This window comes from Grampus griseus, assembly GCF_964374135.1.
Source record: "Grampus griseus genome assembly, chromosome: 16".
Classification (NCBI taxonomy): Eukaryota; Metazoa; Chordata; class Mammalia; order Artiodactyla; family Delphinidae; genus Grampus; species Grampus griseus.
Window position 1 is genome coordinate 38,415,902 of NC_139010.1, and position 20,633 is coordinate 38,436,534.

The following is a 20,633-nucleotide window of genomic DNA, read 5'->3' on the forward strand; positions in this document are numbered from 1 at the left end:
CACAGAAAAGAAACAAGCTTTGGAAAAGGTAGTCTTTTTAATAACTGCTTTTGTCACCAGGTTAAGTCATGCAGTTACAAAGTAGTTAGAAATTTCTGAAAGGATATTATTGTTAAAAAAAAAGAAAAGCTAATTCTTACATAAATAATATCTAGTACTTCATTGGGACACCACTACTGTTCAAAAGGCCCTGGCCAAACAACTCGCAAAACACAACCCCAGGTTGTTTCCAGCCCACTGGGAATGAAGCCGTGTGCAGAAGATGAGGCCTCTAGATGAGGACAAAGAGTCAGGGCCATTGGCAATGCTCAGAGCCGCCAGCCAGACTCCAGAGGGGCCCACGTGGTTTTCTTCTGGGGCACTCTACTTGAATTATTGTTCAATTAATCAACACAACAGATCTTCAAAAGAGGACAATTAATTAACATGATAAGGAGGTTACTGCATTCTTTGGACTATATGTCATAATTGTGGTTAGTAAATTCCAACAGTCTTAACAAAAATAGCCTCCGTCATTTGCAGGTATGAAGATAACTTAATTCTCTACCAGGCTTTTTATTTTTGCTGGATGACAATATGCAATTGACAAGTTATAAATGATACTGTTTTATGTTATAAAAATACTAGCTTTTTTCATTATGTTTACAGGCATTCACTGCTTGAGTCAAGGTTAGGCTTGTTAAGTGATTAAAGGCAATTTTATTACAGCAGCATGTACTTATTTTATTCTAAAAGAATAAAATGCATAAAGAGAAAGTTTTTTTTGTTTGTAACCTATAAAGTTGAGTTATTTTGCTGATGTAAAATACCAATAACTCACTTGAGGACCATGCTACCTCCTGAAAATGCCATATACCTGCTTCTTAAATGTGTCAGAGCACCTGATAGATCTGTCCAGAGCTGAAGTGGCAAGTGACTGACTGCTCTTGGACAAAAGGTGCTTTTCCCAGGGCTACAGCTGACTGTGCTGGGAAAGAGCCATGGAACAAGGCAGCACAGGCAGAGGGAAACGAGTTTACTTAAAGGCAAAGTGCCCAAGTGGCTCTCTGACATAGCTCATTTCTACTGTCACTTATTAGCTTATTTATGATCCCCTACCGTTTCTTCTCAAGGGGCTGATTTGGATTGACTTGAGAATGGTGTCCATTATCTATTAAGTCATGAGAGACAGATTTCTGTGGTTACGTGTAAACTTGTGATAGGTCTGCAGATGAAGAGGTGAAGAGGGTAGTGAAGAAGTCAGCTGCAGTCTGGTCCGGTCTATGTGAAGGTCACACCAGCTTCATTGTACACCTTGAAGACTTTCTCAATGGCGTTGACATAGGCAGCTGTTCTCAGGTCCAATCCCAGGTTATACTTCATGGCTGTGCGCATGATTTGCTGAAATGAAGGAGATGTGATGTGGATGGGATGTGAACCTGACTCAAGTAGCCAGGCCATGAACACACAAGGCACATAACAGCCTGGTACAAGTTACCCTAGTACCACTTCAGGACTGGACTTGGGTAGCCAAAGAGAAACTACTCAGGCAGTGAAACAACCTCGAGTCAGGAAGGACTAATTCTCTGGAATTAATACAAATTACTGTTTAGGTGACAGGAGGATGTTGCTCCTTAGAATTTAAGATGTGAGTTATCTCTGTGCCCTTTAGACATCCTGTAATCTGGAGCAAGTCTGATATACACTGTGGTAATTAAATGAACTAAGGATGGGGTGATGAAAATGTTCTGGAGTGAGTGGTGATGGCTACATAGCCTCGTGAACATACTTGAAGGCTGCTAAATTATATACTTTAAAAGGGTGAATATGGTATGCTAATTATCTCAAAAATTAAAATTAATATCTGCTTCTGCTATTTCAACTTGATGCCAAGTGGATAGAATCTGAACTCAAAAAGAAATTAAGAAAACTGGACTCGAACTGTGCTTAAGGCTTTGAAATAAGGATCAAGTGGTCAAAAAGCCTTTCACATCTACCAAATTCTATGTAGTAAGGTAGCTTCCTGTAGCTACAACAGAGTGGTGCACTAGGCTGCAACCCAGTTTGGCTGACTAAGCTAAACATGATTCCTTCTAACTTGGCATTATTTCCCAAAGTCTGGAAAACATACGGAAGATCCTAAAAACAACGCCCATCATTTAAGACTGAAAAAGCACGTTTTGGAACATTTAAACACATCGCTATTTTCTGTCACTGCACACACAATCTGGCAGCTGAGATGACACCGTTGAGCTGTACTTCACGTAACTACCAGAAACGCAAACAGCATCTGTGTACATACCCTTGCAGAGCGCTCCATGGTGTAAGCTAAACCAGAGTGCACAATGTCTTTCTCAGAGGCACCCTGTTAGGAAGAAGAATAGTTTAACAAAACCATAAAGACATGCTTCACCTATAAGAGCATAAAGGATTCTTAAGTCAACATACAGCCAGATAGAATTGTTTTTTGTCTTTCAGGAAAGATATACTTAATTTCTGTATAGTATCTTGATACCTATTTAAGTAGTCATGTTTTAACCATAATTTAGTTTTCACTATATTTGACAGCAAACAAATACTCATGAAATTAATATCATGGTAAAACACCACAGGAAAGTATGGACCAAGAAACATAGGCCAAGTAGTGGGCTCAGCACCGGTCAACCAACCATCTGAGATGCAGACCGCAACAACATGTTACCCTGTCGGTGTCAGGGTACATTCATCTCCGCTCCCCAGCACACCACACAGGGCACCGAAAAGAATCCAGCTACCTCCAATAGCAGCTGTGGGGTAAAATCCTGCCTGTATATTCAGCAATGCCACAAACTTTAAAGCTGGAGGGATCTTAGCAGCTCATAATTAACCACCCTAATTCTTCTGATGAGGAAACTGACAACCAGGGAAGTTGGCCAAAGTTACGGGTAGCTTTTTTTTAAATTTAATTTTACTTATTTTATTTTATTTTTGGCTGTGTCTGGTCTTAGTTGTGGCACGTGGGCTCTGTAGTTGGCAGCATATGGGATCTCTAGTTGAGGTGTGCAATCTCAGTAGTTGTGGCCCACGGGCTTAGTTGCCCTGTGGTATGTGGGATCTTAGTTCCCCAACCAGTGATCGAATCCATGTTCCCTGCAGTGGAAGGTGGATTCTTTACCACTGGACCACCAGGGAAGTCCCCAGGTAGCTACTTTTAGAGCTGGGATATAACCCAGCATCTTTGACCACCAAATCAGCTCCTCTCTTTCCTTTGCCAATTATCTCTATAAGTCAGTTTGTTTCAATGGGTTCCTCTAATTTGTTTTTTGGACTGCTTTCTAAAGTTAGGACAAATAACTATCACCACCACTCTTAATATGATATATATAGCTAGCAAACACATCCTGATATGCCAAATAAAAACTTGTTGTTGGTGAGCCACTTTTTATATATGCTGAACTTTATCTAAGAAAGTATATTTCTGTAACACTTGTATCAATTAAGAAACATATGGGGGACTTCCCTGGTTGGTGCAGTGGTTAAGAATCTGCCTGCCAATGCAAGGGACATGGGTTCAAGCCCTGATCTGGAAAGATCCCACATGCCTCGGAGCAACTAAGCCCATGCGCCACAACTGAGCCTGTGCTCTAGAGCCTGCGAGCCACAACTACTGAGCCCGTGTGCCACAACTACCGAAGCCCGTGATCCACAACAAGAGAAGCCACCGCAATGAGAAGCCCGCATACCACAACAAAGAGTAGCTCCCGCTTGCTGCAACTAGAGAAAGCCTGCGCGTATGCGCAGCAATGAAGACCCAACGCAGCCAAAGGTAAATAATAAATAAATTAAAAAAAAAAGAGAAACATATGGAACTTCCCTGGTGGTGCAGTGGTTAAGAAACCACCTGCCAATGCAGGGGACACAGGTTTGAGCCCTGGTCTGGGAAGATCCTACATGCCGTGAAGCAACTAAGCCCATACGCCACAACTACTGAGCCCATGTGCCACCACTACTGAAGCCTGTGCACCTAGAGCCCATGCTCCGCAGTAAGAGAAGCCATCGCACTGCAACAAAGAGTAGCCTCCACTCGCTGCAACTAAGACACAATACAGCCAAAATATAAATAAAATTAAATTTAAATTTAAAAAAAAACCTTAAAGAAAGAAAAAGAGAAACATATGGGTTAAGTTTTGTTTTGTTCTACCAAGTTAGGAACAGGAAAACTTGCTTTACAAGTGGAATACTGCTATTCCTTTCACCCACTCATTCATTCACCAAACATTTATTGAGTACCTACTATGTTCCAGGCACTCTTCTAGGTACTGGGGACACAGCAGAAAACAAAATAATGAAAATTCTCTGTTCTCCTGGAGTTTATATTCTAGTTAGAGGAGACAGCATATAAAAAACCATGAGGCTGAGTGAGATCACCAAAATTTTGAATTCAGACTGAGAAGTGGTTCAGGGACTGAGGACTTCCACTGTTAACAGGGTACAGGGATGACAAGGATCAGCAGAAGGACTGGCGAGTGAAGCAGGAGGAAACCCAGGAGGATGTGGTGTCCTGGAAGCTAAGAAATATTTCCAGCGGGAGTGATCACCTGTGCCCAGTGAAGTAAGATGAGGACTGAAAAATGACCGCTAGGTTTGGCGATGCTGCCACCACTGGTTACCTTGACAAGAACAGTTTTGGTGAAGTGGTGGGCAGAATAGGAGGTTTGAGTATAGAAGAACTGGGGACAGAGTATACACAACTCTTAAGGAGGTTTGCTGTACGAGAAATAAAAATAGCAAGACCTGGAAGGGCAAGTGGGATTAAGATTTATATTTTTTAAGGCAGCATTTGTTACATTGATAGAAATGACTGAATAGAGGGAAAACTGATGATGCCCTGGGTAGATGTGGAAGTTCCCTGACTGCTTCACTTTTCTGTGAATAGATACCAGGTCATGAACTGGAGTGCAGGGAGAGAAAAAAGGAGAAAATATGATATAATTAAGCAAGAGAATGAATGGAACAGGGAAAAGTAGTTTAACTGCTGGGCAGCTGAGAGCCTACTTTAAGTTTGAAGAGTCAGCAGGGCCTCCTGCTATAGCGGAGGAATGGAGGGGGCAGAGAGCTGGATTTCATCAGGGTTCAGGTGTTAACAAGGGAGTGTGATGAAGCAAAACAAGGCCACAGAGTTACTGTAATGATGGTCAATGGAATTTAAGTGCAGACAGGTGTGATGAAGGACAGTGAAAAGATGATGAGGTCAATGATGTAGGTCCTGGAAGGGCCACAGCATGGCTGGGGAGGGGGAAAGTAAAAGCAAGGAGCTGGGGGAAAACACTGGTTTTCAACTGACACTTATTACAAGACTCCTGCAATAAGTAAGTCACTAAGAGATGAGAAATAGCATTAAAGTCTAAAATTAGAAGCACCGAAAGCATTTGAAAACTGGAAGACTGATACATTGGGTAAAGATTATTTTAAAAAAGGATAAAAATGAAAGGCATCATGGATCTGTCTTCCTAACCAACTGGCTGTCCTCTTCACTCCCTCTCCACGTTTCAGTCTGATTGACTATGTGGCAGGCGTGTGTTGTGACATGGGGCGACCACAGGGAGGAGCAAGAATCCCATCTTAAAGCCGCAGCAACAGCAGGGCCTATAAACGCACTAAGTGACTTGTGATGGAAGGATGGATGAAATGCTGGCAGTCAGAGAGGACTTTCAGGAAAAGCCACTGAGATGTGCTACTCAAGCAGGGAGTGGGTCTGGGTGTTCCAGAAGGAGGGACCAGAACTAAGACACATGGTTCTGGGAAGGAGGAAGGTTCTTTGAGGAGAGTTACCCGGAGTGGCAAAAGCATCTTTTCTCCTTCAAAACAAAACCCTTAACATTTCCCCATTTTGCAATATAGTCTTAAATTATTTCCCATGACTGAATATTTCATAAGAAGACATATTATCACTTAGCCATTTCCCTGCCCCACACACAAACACACACGCACACTGGATTGTAAAATCAAACCTAATTTTAAAAATGACTGCAAACACAGTTCCAATGACATCGTGCATGGAATCATTCCTCTCCTTTAAAATTGTTTTCTTAGGATTAACTCCCAGAGGTGATGTTATTATAAGTGTCAAAGGGCAGGAACTCTTTAATAAGTCTTTTGCATTGTCATCAGAATAAAGGTACAACTGCTTCACAACAGACATGGCGAGTATAAATCCATTAATTGTTTATGCTAGTTTAATACATTAAAGAATCCTTATTTTAATTTATATTTCTTTAACAACGAGGTTAAACATTTTTTTCTACCTCTGATTTTTTTCATGTCGCCTGCTACTTACTGGTAAAGAAATTCTCTTTGTGATGTGTATTAATATATCCTGTCAATAGCTAATTAACAACAAATCGTTTTTCTCATCTATTTTCTTTGACTCTTATTTGTGTCCATATAGTAATTTCAATTTTTTATATAGGTCAATCTAATGTTTACTTTTCAATTCTTTCCATTTCTCTAAAGCTTAAAATAGTTAAAATACACAATAACTCTTCACCATTATGTTAGAATCACTTGTTGAGTCATCTGTATTGTAAAAGTATCAAAAGCAGAACCATGAGTTATTTCAAACTAAATTTTTAGAATGTAAGGAAAGAGGAAGTCATGTAACTGTCATGTTGATGACCACGCCTTAATCCCATTTAATACAGCTGGCCTGACCTAAAGAAGAGAGCAGGCAGTGTATGTGATGCCGCCACAAGCACACTCACCGATATCCTGTCTTGGAACTCTGCTGTGGGTACAATGGGAATAGTTCCACCATGCTTTCCAAATTTCCTTTCCAAACTCTCTTGAACAGACACTATAAAAAGCCAAGAGATGAAGATACGATATTGCTAGTAGAAAAAAAATGAAGTAGAAACAAAAGTAGTCCCACACTATAGCCACAGCCCCAAACACTAATGACATAAAACCTTCAACACTAATAACATAAAAGGGTTACTCACTTAAATCTCAGTTAAAAGGAGTAAAAAGCACTTTGCCAAATTCCTATATAAATGTGAATTTAGGTCACTGCTCTGTTTCCATAACACCCATTAGCAGGGATTTTCCTTGGCTCTTTTAAAAAGAAAATGCTGAGGGAAAAAGGAATGGAAATCGATGGAACACTTCACCCAGATTCTCAGAGTGGGCTCAGTAAAGCTCAGCTGGAGGTCTTGGTCTTATTTCAGCTTGAGGAAAATTCTAGTGTCAACTCTGGAGCCTATTCTAGTCAAAGACAAAACAGTATTCTCATCAGAAGACTCAAAAAATTCTTGACAATAGATAGGGCTTTACCAAACGCAACCTGAGATAGAAATGGATGAGTATCAACAGGAGCTCCTGGTTTAAAATGATACTCTTTATACTATTAACTTACAGATTAGGTTCTGGGAACCAGAACATACTTGCAGAATAAACACTGGAATATAAATATATTCCAGAGAGTTAATATAGTGAATACCTATAAAGAAACTGTATATTTTTGGTCTAAGACGCATGAGTCAGAATAGTTTTCTGTTCTCAGACTAAACAAAAAGGAAATAAGCCCTTTTATTAAATGCAGGCTTTCCCCAACCTTTTAGATGGCCCAAAAGATTACTTTTGCAGAACAGGATAATCAGAACTTACTGAGCAAGTGGTAGTTAGAATCCCTTTCATATTTGAAGGTCAGACGGCCATAGCTGACATGATTTAGATTCTTCAGCCACTCAAAGTAAGACACTGTCACTCCTCCAGCATTCAAGTAGAGATCCTGTACACAAAAAAATGAGGAGATGATGGTCTTAATAAAAGCTTACAATGAACGTGAGCTCATGGTTTAATATCAAAGTTTTAATATCAAAGCAGATTAAGCTTCAAGCTTCCCAAATACATCTTAGATAGTATCAGAAATTTTACACTTAAACAAACCCCCTTCCCAATACATCTGAGGCTTTCTCCCTTTGGAAAAAAAATAATTTATTGGTTTATTAATCAGCAAGCATTTGATCAGAGGTTTTAGAGCCTCTTCTCCACCTAAAAAAATCTGACAAAATTGCCTGCCCACTAACCACTGGTTTGGATGGTCCAAGGGTGTCTTGCCAGAAGATTAGTGTTCACTCTCCCACTACATAAAGGAAGTCTATTTCAGTTAACCTGAATTTAAGTGCTTTCAGCAAAAGCAGTTCTTCAAAATGCATCACGCGTCCACACTAACTTCTAATTTCCAATGACCTTTTGGTACAGACCCCACGCTTAACCACTGAAAAACTTAAGCACATGTCACTCATATTAGCTTTCTGAGTAAGACAGCAAGGGACATTTGCAAGTTATAGTAGTACTTCTAGCACATTATATATTTATATAACTGGATTTAAGAAGTCTAAATACATACTCAAGAAAGAGCCTGAAGTTGGAAGAAAATGTTCAGGTCCAGTATAAGACAGGCTTATTATATTAACCACACTCTACTTTATTTTCTTAAAAGCAAAATAAAGGGACTTCCCTGGTGGTCCAGTGGTAGAGAATCTATCCTGCAATGCAGGGCACGTGGGTTTGATCCCTAGTCAGGGAACTAAGATCCCACATGCTGCGAGGCAACTAAGCCTGCACACCACAACTACTGAGCCTGAACGCCTCAACTAGAGAGCCTGCGTGCAGCAAACTACAGAGCCCACACGCCCTGGAGCCCGTGTGCCACAACTACAGTGCCCACACGCCCTGGAGCCTGTGTGCCACAACTAGAGAGAAGCTTGCGAGCCACAACCAAGACACTGTGCGCTGCAACAAAAGATCCCTCATCCCACAACTAAGACCCGACGCAGCCAGAAATAAATAAATATAGATAAATAAATAAATAAAAATTTAAAACAAAATAAAGATGAAGAATTCATCACTAAGCCTTGGGAAACTAACAATCCTCCTCTCCCCCCAGTTCCTTGCAAAAGACAATTATGATTCCAAGTACATATAAAATCTGGTAAATGTAGATTACTTACTGGAATAACCATGATGTTCCTCTCTAGGAAAATCTTATCAGCTTCTGGAGTTGTCGGTCCATTGGCACCTTCAGCAATGATCTGCAAGAAAGTCACGAACATAGAGAAATGCCAATAACACCGTCAAATCCCCTCCAGCTGAGCTCAAGAGATGTGTGGGGGATGGGGCTGTGGGAGAGAAGCAAAATCCCACTTTAAATTGTATGCTTGGGGACTTGTATGGCCAAAAAGTTTATTTGGGTTTTTCCATAAGATGGTAACGAACCCGAACGAACACTTTGGCCAACCCAATACATCCCAATAAAGCTGTTTTCTTTTTTTAAAAAAAGAGGAAACCCATTAGAGCTTTTCTATGACTCTCAGTGTCACTCCACATTGGTAAGGTTGAAGCCATCATGCTGTGTCACCTTGGCTTTGACTCTGGGTGCATTGGACTTGGTCAGCTGCTTCTCACTGGCAGCAGGGATCAATATGTCACAGTCAGCCTCCAAGATGCTCCCTTCATAGATCTTTGCTTTGGGGAAGCCCAGGATTGTTCCATGTTGCTATAATTGATTGAAAATCAGAATTAATGGTTGCAACAGAGTTTAAATGTTTATGTTTAGTGTCTATGATATGAAGACTCATTTAGTAGGAGGTCTTTGAGTTACATTAAAAAAAAATAAGCAAACAAAATGAAAAGACAACCCACAGAATGGGAGAAAATACTTGTAAATGAAGCGACCAACAAGGGCTCAATCTCCAAAATATACAAGCAGCTCATGCAGCTCAATATCAAAAAAACAAACAACCCAATCCAAAAATGGGTGGAAGATCCAAATAGACATTTCTCCAAAGAAGACAGACAGATGGCCAAGAGGCACATGAAAAGACCCTCAACATCACTAATAATTAGAAAAATGCAAATCAAAACTACAACGAGGTATCACCTCACACCGGTCAGAATGGCCATCATCAAGAAATCTACAGACAATAAATGCTGGAGAGGGTGTGGAGAAGAGGGAACCCTCTTGCACTGTTGGTGGGAATGTAAATTGGTACAGCCACTATGGAGAACACTATGGAGGTTCCTTAAAAAACTAAAAATAGAGCTACCATATGATCCAGCAATCCCACTACTGGACATATATCTGGAGAAAACCATAATTAGAAAAGCCACATGTATCCCAATGTTCACCGCAGCACTATTTACAATAGCCATGACATGGAAGCAACCTAAGCGTCCATCGACAGATGAATGGATAAAGAAGATGTGGTACGTATATACGATGGAATATTAATTACTCAGCCATAAAAAAGAATGAAATAATTCCATTTGCAGCAACACAGATGCAACTAGAGATTATCATACTAAGTGAAGTAAGTCAAAAAGAGAAAGGCAAATATCATGATATCATGTATATGTGGAATCTAAAATATGGCAGTCTAAAAAGGATGAAATATTGCCATTTGCAGAGACCTGGATGGACCTAGAGATTGTCATACTGAGTGAAGTCAGACAGAGAAAGACAAACATCATGATATTGCGTATATGTGGAATCTAAAAATGGTACAAATGAACCTATTTACAAAACAGAAATAGAGTCACAGATGTAGAAAACAAACTTATGGTTACCGGTGGGGCGGGGGGACGTGGGGAGGGATAAATTGGGAGCTTGGGATTGACACATATACAGTACTCTATATAAAACAAATAACTAATAAGGACCTACTATATAGCACAGGGAACTCTACTCAATACTCTGTTATCACCTGTATAGGAAAATAATCTAAAAAAGAATGGATATATGTATAACCGATTCACTTTGCTGTACAGCAGAAACTAACACAACACTGCAAATCAACTATACTCCGATAAAAATTAATTTTAAAAAAAAGCAATGCAAACAGATTTCAATAATACTTATTTCAACTTTACAACATTCAGGTGGTCAAACTGTTCAGATATTACATTAACATACCAATTTGAAGTCTTCCAGTTCCTTTGGGTCAATACCATCTGGATTCCATATGCTCCCATCAGATTCACCAACACCAACACATTTAGCACCAAAACGATGTAAATATCTCATAGAGTGCAGGCCCACATTACCAAATCCCTGTGAAGTACAGTTGTACATGAAACAAAAATCAAAGTCCTAGCATAGATGATAAATGTCATATTCTGACCAATACAATTCTGTTGGTTTAGAAGTAATTCTCAAAATCCTTCTGATAAAAGAAACAATGTCTCTCTTCAACAATAAATTTGCTTTGGAATGTGGAACCCAACCCTTTGTCCTCTGTGATAATGAGTCCTGAGGACATTCAGTGACATGCAGCCTTGCTGGCCTATAAAGAAATGGCAGTGATGTCAATGATGCTATCTAGGACCTCAGTTCCTGATGACCAGATGTCCTATGGTCGTGAAAAGATAAGTCAGTAATTGGGAAGGGTATGGGTTTTATTTTAAAGTAGGATTCAACTTAATTTTGATTCCTCTAAGTAAACTAATCAATCACCACACAAAAGTTGAAATTTGGATCATTGTGTAAACCCTTCTGTATACACATAATAGTTTAAGAGATGTCCCCTTCTGGATACAATTGCAATTTAAATATCAAACAAAAGAAGTTGATGATAGTTTCATATGTTTCTGAGAGATACTTGGTTTAGTCACATGAATCTTACCAAGGTTCAAAAAATAAAGGATGTATTACTCTGCATATGTCCATTTTAAAACTTAAGAGATCCAAAGAATCAAATTTTAAAAACTGCAAATCTAGGGGCTCCAATCGAGGAGGAGTACAAGGATGTGCGACTCACCTCTTCCCAGAAATACATCAAAAATACATCTACAAATGGAACAATTCTCACAGAATACCTACTGAACACTAGACCTCAAACACCTGAAAGGACAAGAAAGATCCCCATATAATCAGGGAGGACAAAATGGAAAAAAAAAGAAAAAAGCAACTGGGATGGGACCTGTGCCCCTGGAAGGCAGCTATAAAAGAGGAAAGGTTCCCACACTCTGGGAAGCCCCATCACTGGTGGGAAGATCAGAAAGGGAGCTTCAGAGGCTCAGAGGAGAGAGCAACAACTGGTTTGTGGAAGCTTGGGATTAGCAGATGCAAACTATTATATATAAGATGGATAAACAACAAGGTCCTACTGTATAGCACAGGGAACTATATTATAACTGAATCACTTTGCTGTACAGCAGAAATTAACACATTACAAATCTACTCCAATAAAATTTTAAAAAATGCAAATCTTAAAACAGTGAAAAAATTATTATTATATGTATATCAGTTATTCTTTAAGAAAGCAAACATTTTTACCTGAACAACAAATGTTTTATCTCCAAATCCTGGTGTCATTCCTAAAATACTCATGTAAGAAGCTTCATTGATGAAGTTTTCAATCCCATGGAAAACTCCCCGACCAGTAGCAGAGATCCGTCCGTGGATTCCACCCTGACTGATGGGCTTACCGGTAACACAGGCATGGGCATTAATATCCTGCAAAAGAAGGGCAAAACTTAAAAGATGAAATATCAACATCAATTTCTATGAGGACCAACATAAAGAAGCGTTGAAGTGCAAACACATTCTCATTTAACTAATATGCTCATTAGGAGTGTGTGTGTGTTTAAGGTATACGTTCATCAATAGGGGTAAGTCTCGCCTTTTCAAGTTTCTGTTCCTAGAAAATATGTAATAAAGTAGACTATTTTCTGATGGGAGAAGCAGGGTTTTTAGGAATTAAACATCAAGGAAATACAAACAGCAGGATCACACAAGTAGAGGGAGTTCAGCTTAAAACTATTATTCCTTCACCAAGTGCTTAAGCCCTACTAAGTAAGGGTATACATGTCACCTGGAATTGTCTCAAAAGTTATCATAAGACTTGAGCACGTCACCAGAACAGAACCTAAGATAGGAAGAGCCACTACAGTGTTCATGGATGGGAAGACTCAACACTGTAAAAATATTTTTCTGCCAAACTAATCTAGAAATTCAATTAAGTGTCACTTTTAAAAAAGAACTTTAAAAGATAACTCAAGTTCACCTAAGAGTGGATTAACAAAAGTATTCAAGAAATAAAAAAGAAAGAAAAAATAACTAAGCTTTGCAGGGCAACTGGAATACCTATCAAGATAAAAAGCCATTAATCCAGAAATTCTAATTCCATACTATATATACAATTGTATATATACAAAAAATTGTGTATATATAGTATGGTATTACTGGAGTTAAAAAAAACGGGTACACGTGGGTGAGACACAGAGGCCCATGCCCATGTGTCAGTAGAGCACCTCCTGTAGTAGCTGTTAGCTCTAAGAAGCCGAGTGGGAGAGTAAGTCGTCTCCTTTCTGTACTCTCTGTATTGACAGTATGCATGTATTCTGGTTCAGAAACAAGAATAATTAGAAGGAAGAAAGGGGCTTGGGAGGGCTTCCCTTCCAAGGGATAAACTGGAAGCAACCAGTTTAGCATATACTATAAACTGTAGCAACCAGAACAGTGCATAATAGACAAATCTGTTGTCTTCTGTGGGACAGGAGAAACTTAGAGACAGTCTTATTGTATACAGGAAATGAGTATTACATACAGGAAGCATTTTAAGTCAGTGGCTAAAGTATGGACTATTTAATAAATTTGTTGAGGCAATTTGCTGCCCATGTGATGTGAAACAAGATAAAGTGCCGTACTTCATATCATATTCCCCACCCCTCAACGTATGTCCTAGCTGGGTAAGTTAAAAAGTGACTGTTTAATAAGAACTTTTAGAATTGTATTAGCTGTATCATTACCAACAAAAAGAACAAAAGTAAAAACAACAGAACAGTCTAGTAAAGTGATTTATGGAATTAGTAGTTTTCCCACGGTTTTCCTTCATGAATAGTTAATGCTTATGAATACAGAATTGCAAACCAAGTTAAGTGCCAAATGCTCTTGAACAGAGAAAATGCAAATGCTGGAGCTGACAGCAATCCTGTCAGAGGTCAGGCACGGTGCCGGTTGGCTGGCTGGCTGCGAGATGCCCAGCATACCCAATTGTTTTGGAAGCCTGGGCCCCGGTGGAGAACTTGCTTGCTCTCCAGCACCCACACTTCTGGGCGAGGCTAGGCAAAAGAAGCTGCGTGTTCAGGTATACGTCTGAAAATAAGAAACAAAAACTGCGGCTTCTTACCTTAGGCTCTGATTTTGTATTTCCTATCACTTTAAGGAGGACAGTCTTTTACCAGTGTTTAGTCCAAGGTTTAGTTGGCAGGGCCTCACAAAACTTTCTTTTGTCACCTTTGGGAGAGAGCTACGAATAACAATGTACTGCCCACTGTTTTGTACTATTCAATCTAATGCCTTGCTTAAAAAGAATGAAAGACCATAACCAGAGCTCATTTAACATAAGAAGGTGACATGGAAGAGCAACATTTTGGAAATGGCAGTCAAAACCAAACTTCTTTGAAGTGTCTCATACTGCTCCTGTTTTATTTCAGGGGATTTGTGGAATTTACCTGGTTCAGTGTTTATAAATATTTATTTTTTATGCTTACTGAGGGCCAGTTATAATTACACTATCATTCACTTAATCCTCATGACTGTCTCATGAACTAGGTGCTATTAGTATTGTCATTTCACATATAAGGAAAGTGAGGCACAGAGAGCTTAAGGCACTTGCCCCAGGTCACAGAGCTGGTATGTGAAGGAGCCACTCCCAGAATCCAGGGTGTCTGAGTGTGCTCCCAACTACACACTACATCACCCCCCAGGAAATGAGACAACCCTAAATTCCTCCATTAGATGCCCCCTTCCTTCCTTTTAGAGGAAACAATATTCCTCCTCTTCTAAGGCTGATCTTTCCACTAGGGCCCTTAAAAGATGAATCTGTGGCCCACACCAATCAACATGCCAAGAACAGCAAAAACCTTTCTCTTAGACAACAGGCACCTTTCGAGCTGTCGCCTCTAGTGCCATTTTTCTTAAGTGAGGGCTACTCTTCATGCCCTACTTCCCTCTCAACACGCCCTTGCAGTCTGGCTCCAACCTCACTATTCCAATCTAGTTGCTGAATTGCTTTCTTCTCAGAACCACCCCCTCAGGACATCCACAACGGGAAGCTCTTGGCACTTCTCATTCTTTTCTAACTAATTGTTCCTCCCCTCCACCCCCCAATCACTCTTCAATCTGTCCATTCCTCTCCAACTCTATGGCAGGCCAATATCATCTCTTTTGGACTCCTGTGTAGTCTCCCATCTCCAACAATCCCATTCTCTGCTGCACACAGAGTGAAGCTTACTGTGTCACACACCTGCTTACAATTAGCACTTCACTGGCTTCCCTCTGTTTTCAGGACAAAGACCAAAGTCCTTGCTGTCACCAACAAGGTAGGAATCTGGTCCAACTCTCCTCTGCTGGCCTCTCTCATGCCCTCTCTACTCTGGCCACCATAGTGTTCCCTCAGCCTCTCAGGTTCACCTCTTTTCACATCAGGACCTTTACCCAGGTGCTTCCTTCTGCTTCCAACCCTTGGCCAGTGCCACTTCCCCTGGTTGATGTGTACTCATCTTTCAGAGTGCAGACCAGAAGGTTACATCTCAAGCAGGCTTTTCTGATCCTACTCCAGAGACGTGGTCAGGTCCCCAGTACTCTTCATAGCATCAAAACGTTTCCTTCCCGGGCTTCCCTGGTGGCACAGTGGTTGAGAGTCCGCCTGCCGATGCAGGGGACACGGGTTTGTGCCCCGGTCCGGGAGGATCTCACATGCCGCGGAGCGGCTGGGCCCGTGAGCCATGGCCGCTGAGCCTGTGCTCCGCAATGGGAGAGGCCACAACAGTGAGAGGCCCGTGTACCGAAAAAAAAAAAAAAAAAAAAACCACCACCACCAACAAAAAACTTTTCCTTCTAGCCTTTACCCCAATTGTATTGAACTCCTTGCTGTACTTTAAGCCTCCTGTGTAGTAAGTGCTCTCTCTATATTTTTAAAATAAATTGTGAGCAGTTAGGGTAGGGGGTCCCTGGAGGAAAGAGAACCAGGCATGGCTTTCTTGACATGAGAAGCCATTTTGTGATCTAAGCCATTTTGTTATCAAAGTCTGTCTACAATGCTTGGACTTGAACAGGTCTCAATTATTAATGATCTTAAGGGAACAAAAGAATGTTATCAAGCAAGAGAAGTAACAATAGCCAAGGTAATTTATCAGTTGTAAAGACTCCCAGTTCTGTTTCAATGGTAAAGATAAGCCTGAAGTGCTCAACCTTCAGATCAACTGGAACCTAAGGGATGACGATGTTGACCTTTTCTGATCTTAGTGACTTAACTAAAGCTTGGACTATGCCAACCACCCAAGTCCCTTCATGAATATGCAGGTACCCTTAACTTAAAACTTCCCCAATTTTGCTGTTCAGGGAGACACTGCTTTGGGAGAGATCCCAGTGTTCTCCCTACTTGCTGCAAGTGATAAATCCTTCTACCGATCTTTGGCTTGGTTGTGTCTTTTGGCTCGACACCACCAAGAGATGAACCCAGTTTTTGGGTGACAAAATGTCTTTTCAACTCACTTTCTCTTCCTACTCCTTAAGTGTTTTTCAAGGTTCCATCCCTTTCAAGGACGAAGTTAGTTGTTCTTCTTGTGTTCTGTATTAATAGCACTACTTCTGCTCAGTCCCCAGACTCTAAGTCCTCCTGGTTCTTTCTGACTCAATCCTGTCCTTTTCTTTGGTCCCACAGATGCAACCCAGTCCTGCTGAGTCTACCTCTGTCATGAGCCAATGCTTCTCCCCAGCCCTATCGCTCCCGGCTGTGAAGACAGACACTGACACTGTGGAGGCCATCTCTTTGCTCCAGCCTAACACTGCTGCCGCCCTCTCTCCCCTAAGGAAGGGTCAGCATCAAAGGCTCCCCCGCTGACTAGCAAGTAAAATAAAAACACTGGGACTTGAGTATTTTTCTACTCTTCCACTTACTTCATCATTCTCTTACTACCTTTCTAAATGTGCCTTATCTTCAGACAATCTGAGCTCTACAGTTTCCCCTCCTATCCTCCAAATCTCCATGTTTAAATTCTATCCATTTTCAATGTCCAGCCCTGACCAAATACCTCTTCCAGGAAGCCTGCTTTTAGAAACTGCACCCTGCTATTACACTATCTCCATACCTTATCTGCTTAATGTGTCTTAGTTCCTTTGAGGGAAAAGCCCGAATTTAATGCTTCCTTATTTCCCTTTAACTGTCTTGTAGTGTATCCTGCCCTGGGAGGTGATCTTTGAGGGCCCATCCCAGTGGTCAGGATAGGGTTGCATATGAGTAAAAGCTCAATCCAAGTTCACTGCATTTATGATATAAGATAGACAGAAGTAATATATAAAATCACGATATGATTAAAGGAGAGGAGAAAAACCCAGTGAATTCTCCCCTTATACATATCATCATTTGAACTGTTATTCCTGGTAGATAGCAAATGAAGCCCTCAGAGCTTTGGTGGGTACTCACATAGTGCCCTATGGTGCTAGCATAGGTGTCAGCAATCCAGGACATCTCCCGCTCGCCTGTGCTCATGTCTGGGGCAGGCACATCAATGCCAGGACCTGGGGGCACAGGGAAAGGGCATTGCACCAATTTTTAAGATAAATGCATCTCAAACACATAGATCCTTGCAATTCTCTATAATAACAAAGCTACCACGGCTAGAAAACTTTAGATTTCATCTAGGTTACTAATTCAAGACATAGAAATACTTATTAAATGTTTCATTACAAAATTTACAGATGCACAGTGTTACATGATAACTTCTCCCACTGGTGTTCACTTGCTATGTGAAATTAGCTATGCACGACTGATAAGCCACTCAACAGATTTCTGAATGTTGCAAGCATAGGCAAATCAGTTTAGCCTCTCCTGACCTCAGTTCCTTAAACTGTACTTAGAGATAACAGTACCATAAGGAGGGTTGTTATGGTTAGAAAGTTTATGTATATGAGACAGCACAGTGACATACTTGCTTACTGGGCGTGTAAGCCCTCCTCACCAAGTAGAAAAAGGGAAAAGACACACTGCTGAAGTATTATGTTAAGCCCCATAATACTTTTACCCATGACATAATGCTGCTTTGACCTATTACTCAAAGCTCACTCTGTACAGAAAGTTTTAGGCCTTGACTTTCAGTTCCTCAGATCAGCAAATAAAAAGTTTGAGGATAACAAGAAGCTAGCCCACAGGCAGCAACAAGTGCCAATGACAGCACTAATGCTGATGTCCAGTGAGATCTCAGATGGAAATGTATTAAATGGTGCCCACTCAAATCTGTAAAGGCAGGAATACATAGAAATATACCCATCAAAACAGTAAGAATACAATACAAAACAACCTAATTATTTAATGGGTCATCTATACAGCCATTACAAAGAATGATGTACATCCATGTAAATGACTTGGGATCATCACCAAAACATACATGTGGTGAAAAAAAGCAGGCTTCATATAGCATGTATAAGTTCCCATTCATATAAAATTCTCTTTATATATACCGCTGTGTAATAACTATACATATTTCCATGTGTATATATGTATGCAGAGGTTTAGAAAGACATGCACAAAATTTTTCACTATGTTTAGACTTCAGCATTGTTTATAACTTTCTATATTGTTTTAATTGTAAAATACAAACTCGTTATCTTTATAAAAAGAAAAACACAACTTTTAAATGATTAAACTACTGTCTCCCAAATTAAGTTCCTTCTAAGAGGTATACTTGAGTTCCTCCTACAATTAGTACTTACAATCAACAGAATAAGGTCCACTCTAATATTCTACATTTTAGGGGCCCAGGCCCTACATATGTACTTCTTGATACAAGTTGTGATGTGACGATACAGGATTGGTGTAAGACAACTTTGAAATGGTCAAAGTTTTGTTTTTTACACTCTTGCTCCCCATTCCGTACCCAACTTGTAACTCTTCTATGTCCTGGTACTCTTTTCCTTAGGCGTCTTACAAATATCAAGAAGTCTAACTTCCCCCAATCCACCCTCACCCCATACAACTTTCCTGCTTGAACAGTTAATGCCATATGCTAGCCTCATCCTCTGACAAAAGGGCTCTACTGTTCCACTGGCCACAATTCCCATTCCTTTACAGTGACATACCTCAACTAGAGGGTAATACAAGTATATTTAATCATATCGCTTTTCTCCTAAGGTATAAATGACAAATTGCTCCCACATCTCTTTAGAGATATCTACAAAAGTATTTATGCTTGTTTTCAGCAACACCAAGTGTTAAATAAGCTTGTTGCCTCAAATAACAATTCTATTTGGAGAAGGGCAAGTTTGAGGTATGTAGTTTGTAAATCAAAAACGTATAATGATAAATTGTTTTTCAAAAACAATTATTATTCTAGATATGCTGAAGTCAGATAGCTCCCCCTACCCAAAGCAAAATCACAAAATATTATTAGGCTTGTGAGTTTTCTACTCCATACAAAATCAATGTATAGGGATGTACAGATTACAAGCAATTCCCGGATTACAGGTAAATTCTCAAATACCTACAGGTGTGAAAGTCCATCCTTTTAAAAACAGGTAACTACCCTTAGGAAAGTTAAAATGCCATCACTCGATCCCGAAACAGTATAAATAAGATAAAAAATTGGCTGAAAAAAGCAACTGCTTTCACAGAACATGAATGTAGGGGTAAAGCTAAAAGGGTAATTTTGGTGCATAGAGATATAGTGGATGAAAAGGGAATTTCACAGTTTACAAAGGTGGTATCAAAACTCACATAACAGAATTAACACCCCTGCACAAACTAAAAAAGAAGAGAGAAAGAAAAAGGAAGGACCACTTCTCAACTCATTCTATGAGGCTAGTATTATCCTGCTATCAAAGACTTCTTAAGAAAAGAATACGGCAGACTAATATCTCTTAGAACAGTATCAGAATGAATAAAATACTTATGAATAAACTTAACAAAAGTAGTGTGAGACCTGTACACACAAGCCACAACTACTGAAGCCCACGTACCGAAACCAAGAGCAGCCCCCGCTCGCCGCAACTAGAGAAAGCCCGCGCGCAGCAATGAAGCCCCAACACAGCCAAAAATATATAAATAAAAAACCCCAAATAAATAAATAAATAAAATGTATGTTTAAAAACAAAAACAAATGGAAAGACATTCAGTGTTCACGGACTAGTTTAAAGTGGAAAATAGAATAAGGTATGAATGTTCTCCCTTGGATGAAAAGTGGCATTGTTGGGGGGGAAAGTGAGGGGGTGGGTGGTGGGATGAACTGGGAGACTGGGATTGACATGTATACACTAATGTATAAAATACACTATATATACACTACTATGTATAAAATAGATAACTAATGAGAGCCTACTGTATAAAAAATAAAACAAAATTAAAAATAAAAAAGGTTAAGATGGCAACACTCTACAAATAGGTCTACGGAATCAAAGCAAGCCCTATCAAAACCAGAGCTGACTCTTTTCGCAGAAATTGAAAAGCTGACCTTAAACTCACACGAAGTGACAGAACCAGGACCCAGATTCAGGTCTAACTCATAATCTGAAACTCTGTGGAAAGGGAAGTGAGAAAATAACCGAAATGACGTCAGTTCCAAAGGTTTGCTCAGGAGTAGTTCTGTGCCCTAGAGAGGGAAAGAATGCCAACTGCATT

General features: G+C 40.1%; 1 protein-coding gene across 1 annotated transcript in view; it reads right to left on the bottom strand.

Moving 5' to 3' along the window:
• Window positions 1-20,633, bottom strand: part of GLUD1 (glutamate dehydrogenase 1) — a 40,122-nt gene continuing 19,489 nt past the window's right edge. The window contains exons 5-13 of the mRNA XM_082673887.1: window positions 17,448-17,542; window positions 12,293-12,472; window positions 10,931-11,068; window positions 9,377-9,514; window positions 8,970-9,050; window positions 7,621-7,744; window positions 6,720-6,811; window positions 2,282-2,344; window positions 1-1,380 (exon numbers count right to left, since the gene is read on the bottom strand). Of these exons, the coding sequence (XP_082530013.1) occupies window positions 1,261-1,380; window positions 2,282-2,344; window positions 6,720-6,811; window positions 7,621-7,744; window positions 8,970-9,050; window positions 9,377-9,514; window positions 10,931-11,068; window positions 12,293-12,472; window positions 17,448-17,542 (1,031 nt within the window). The 3' untranslated portion in view covers window positions 1-1,260. The remainder of the gene's footprint in view (window positions 1,381-2,281; window positions 2,345-6,719; window positions 6,812-7,620; window positions 7,745-8,969; window positions 9,051-9,376; window positions 9,515-10,930; window positions 11,069-12,292; window positions 12,473-17,447; window positions 17,543-20,633) is intronic.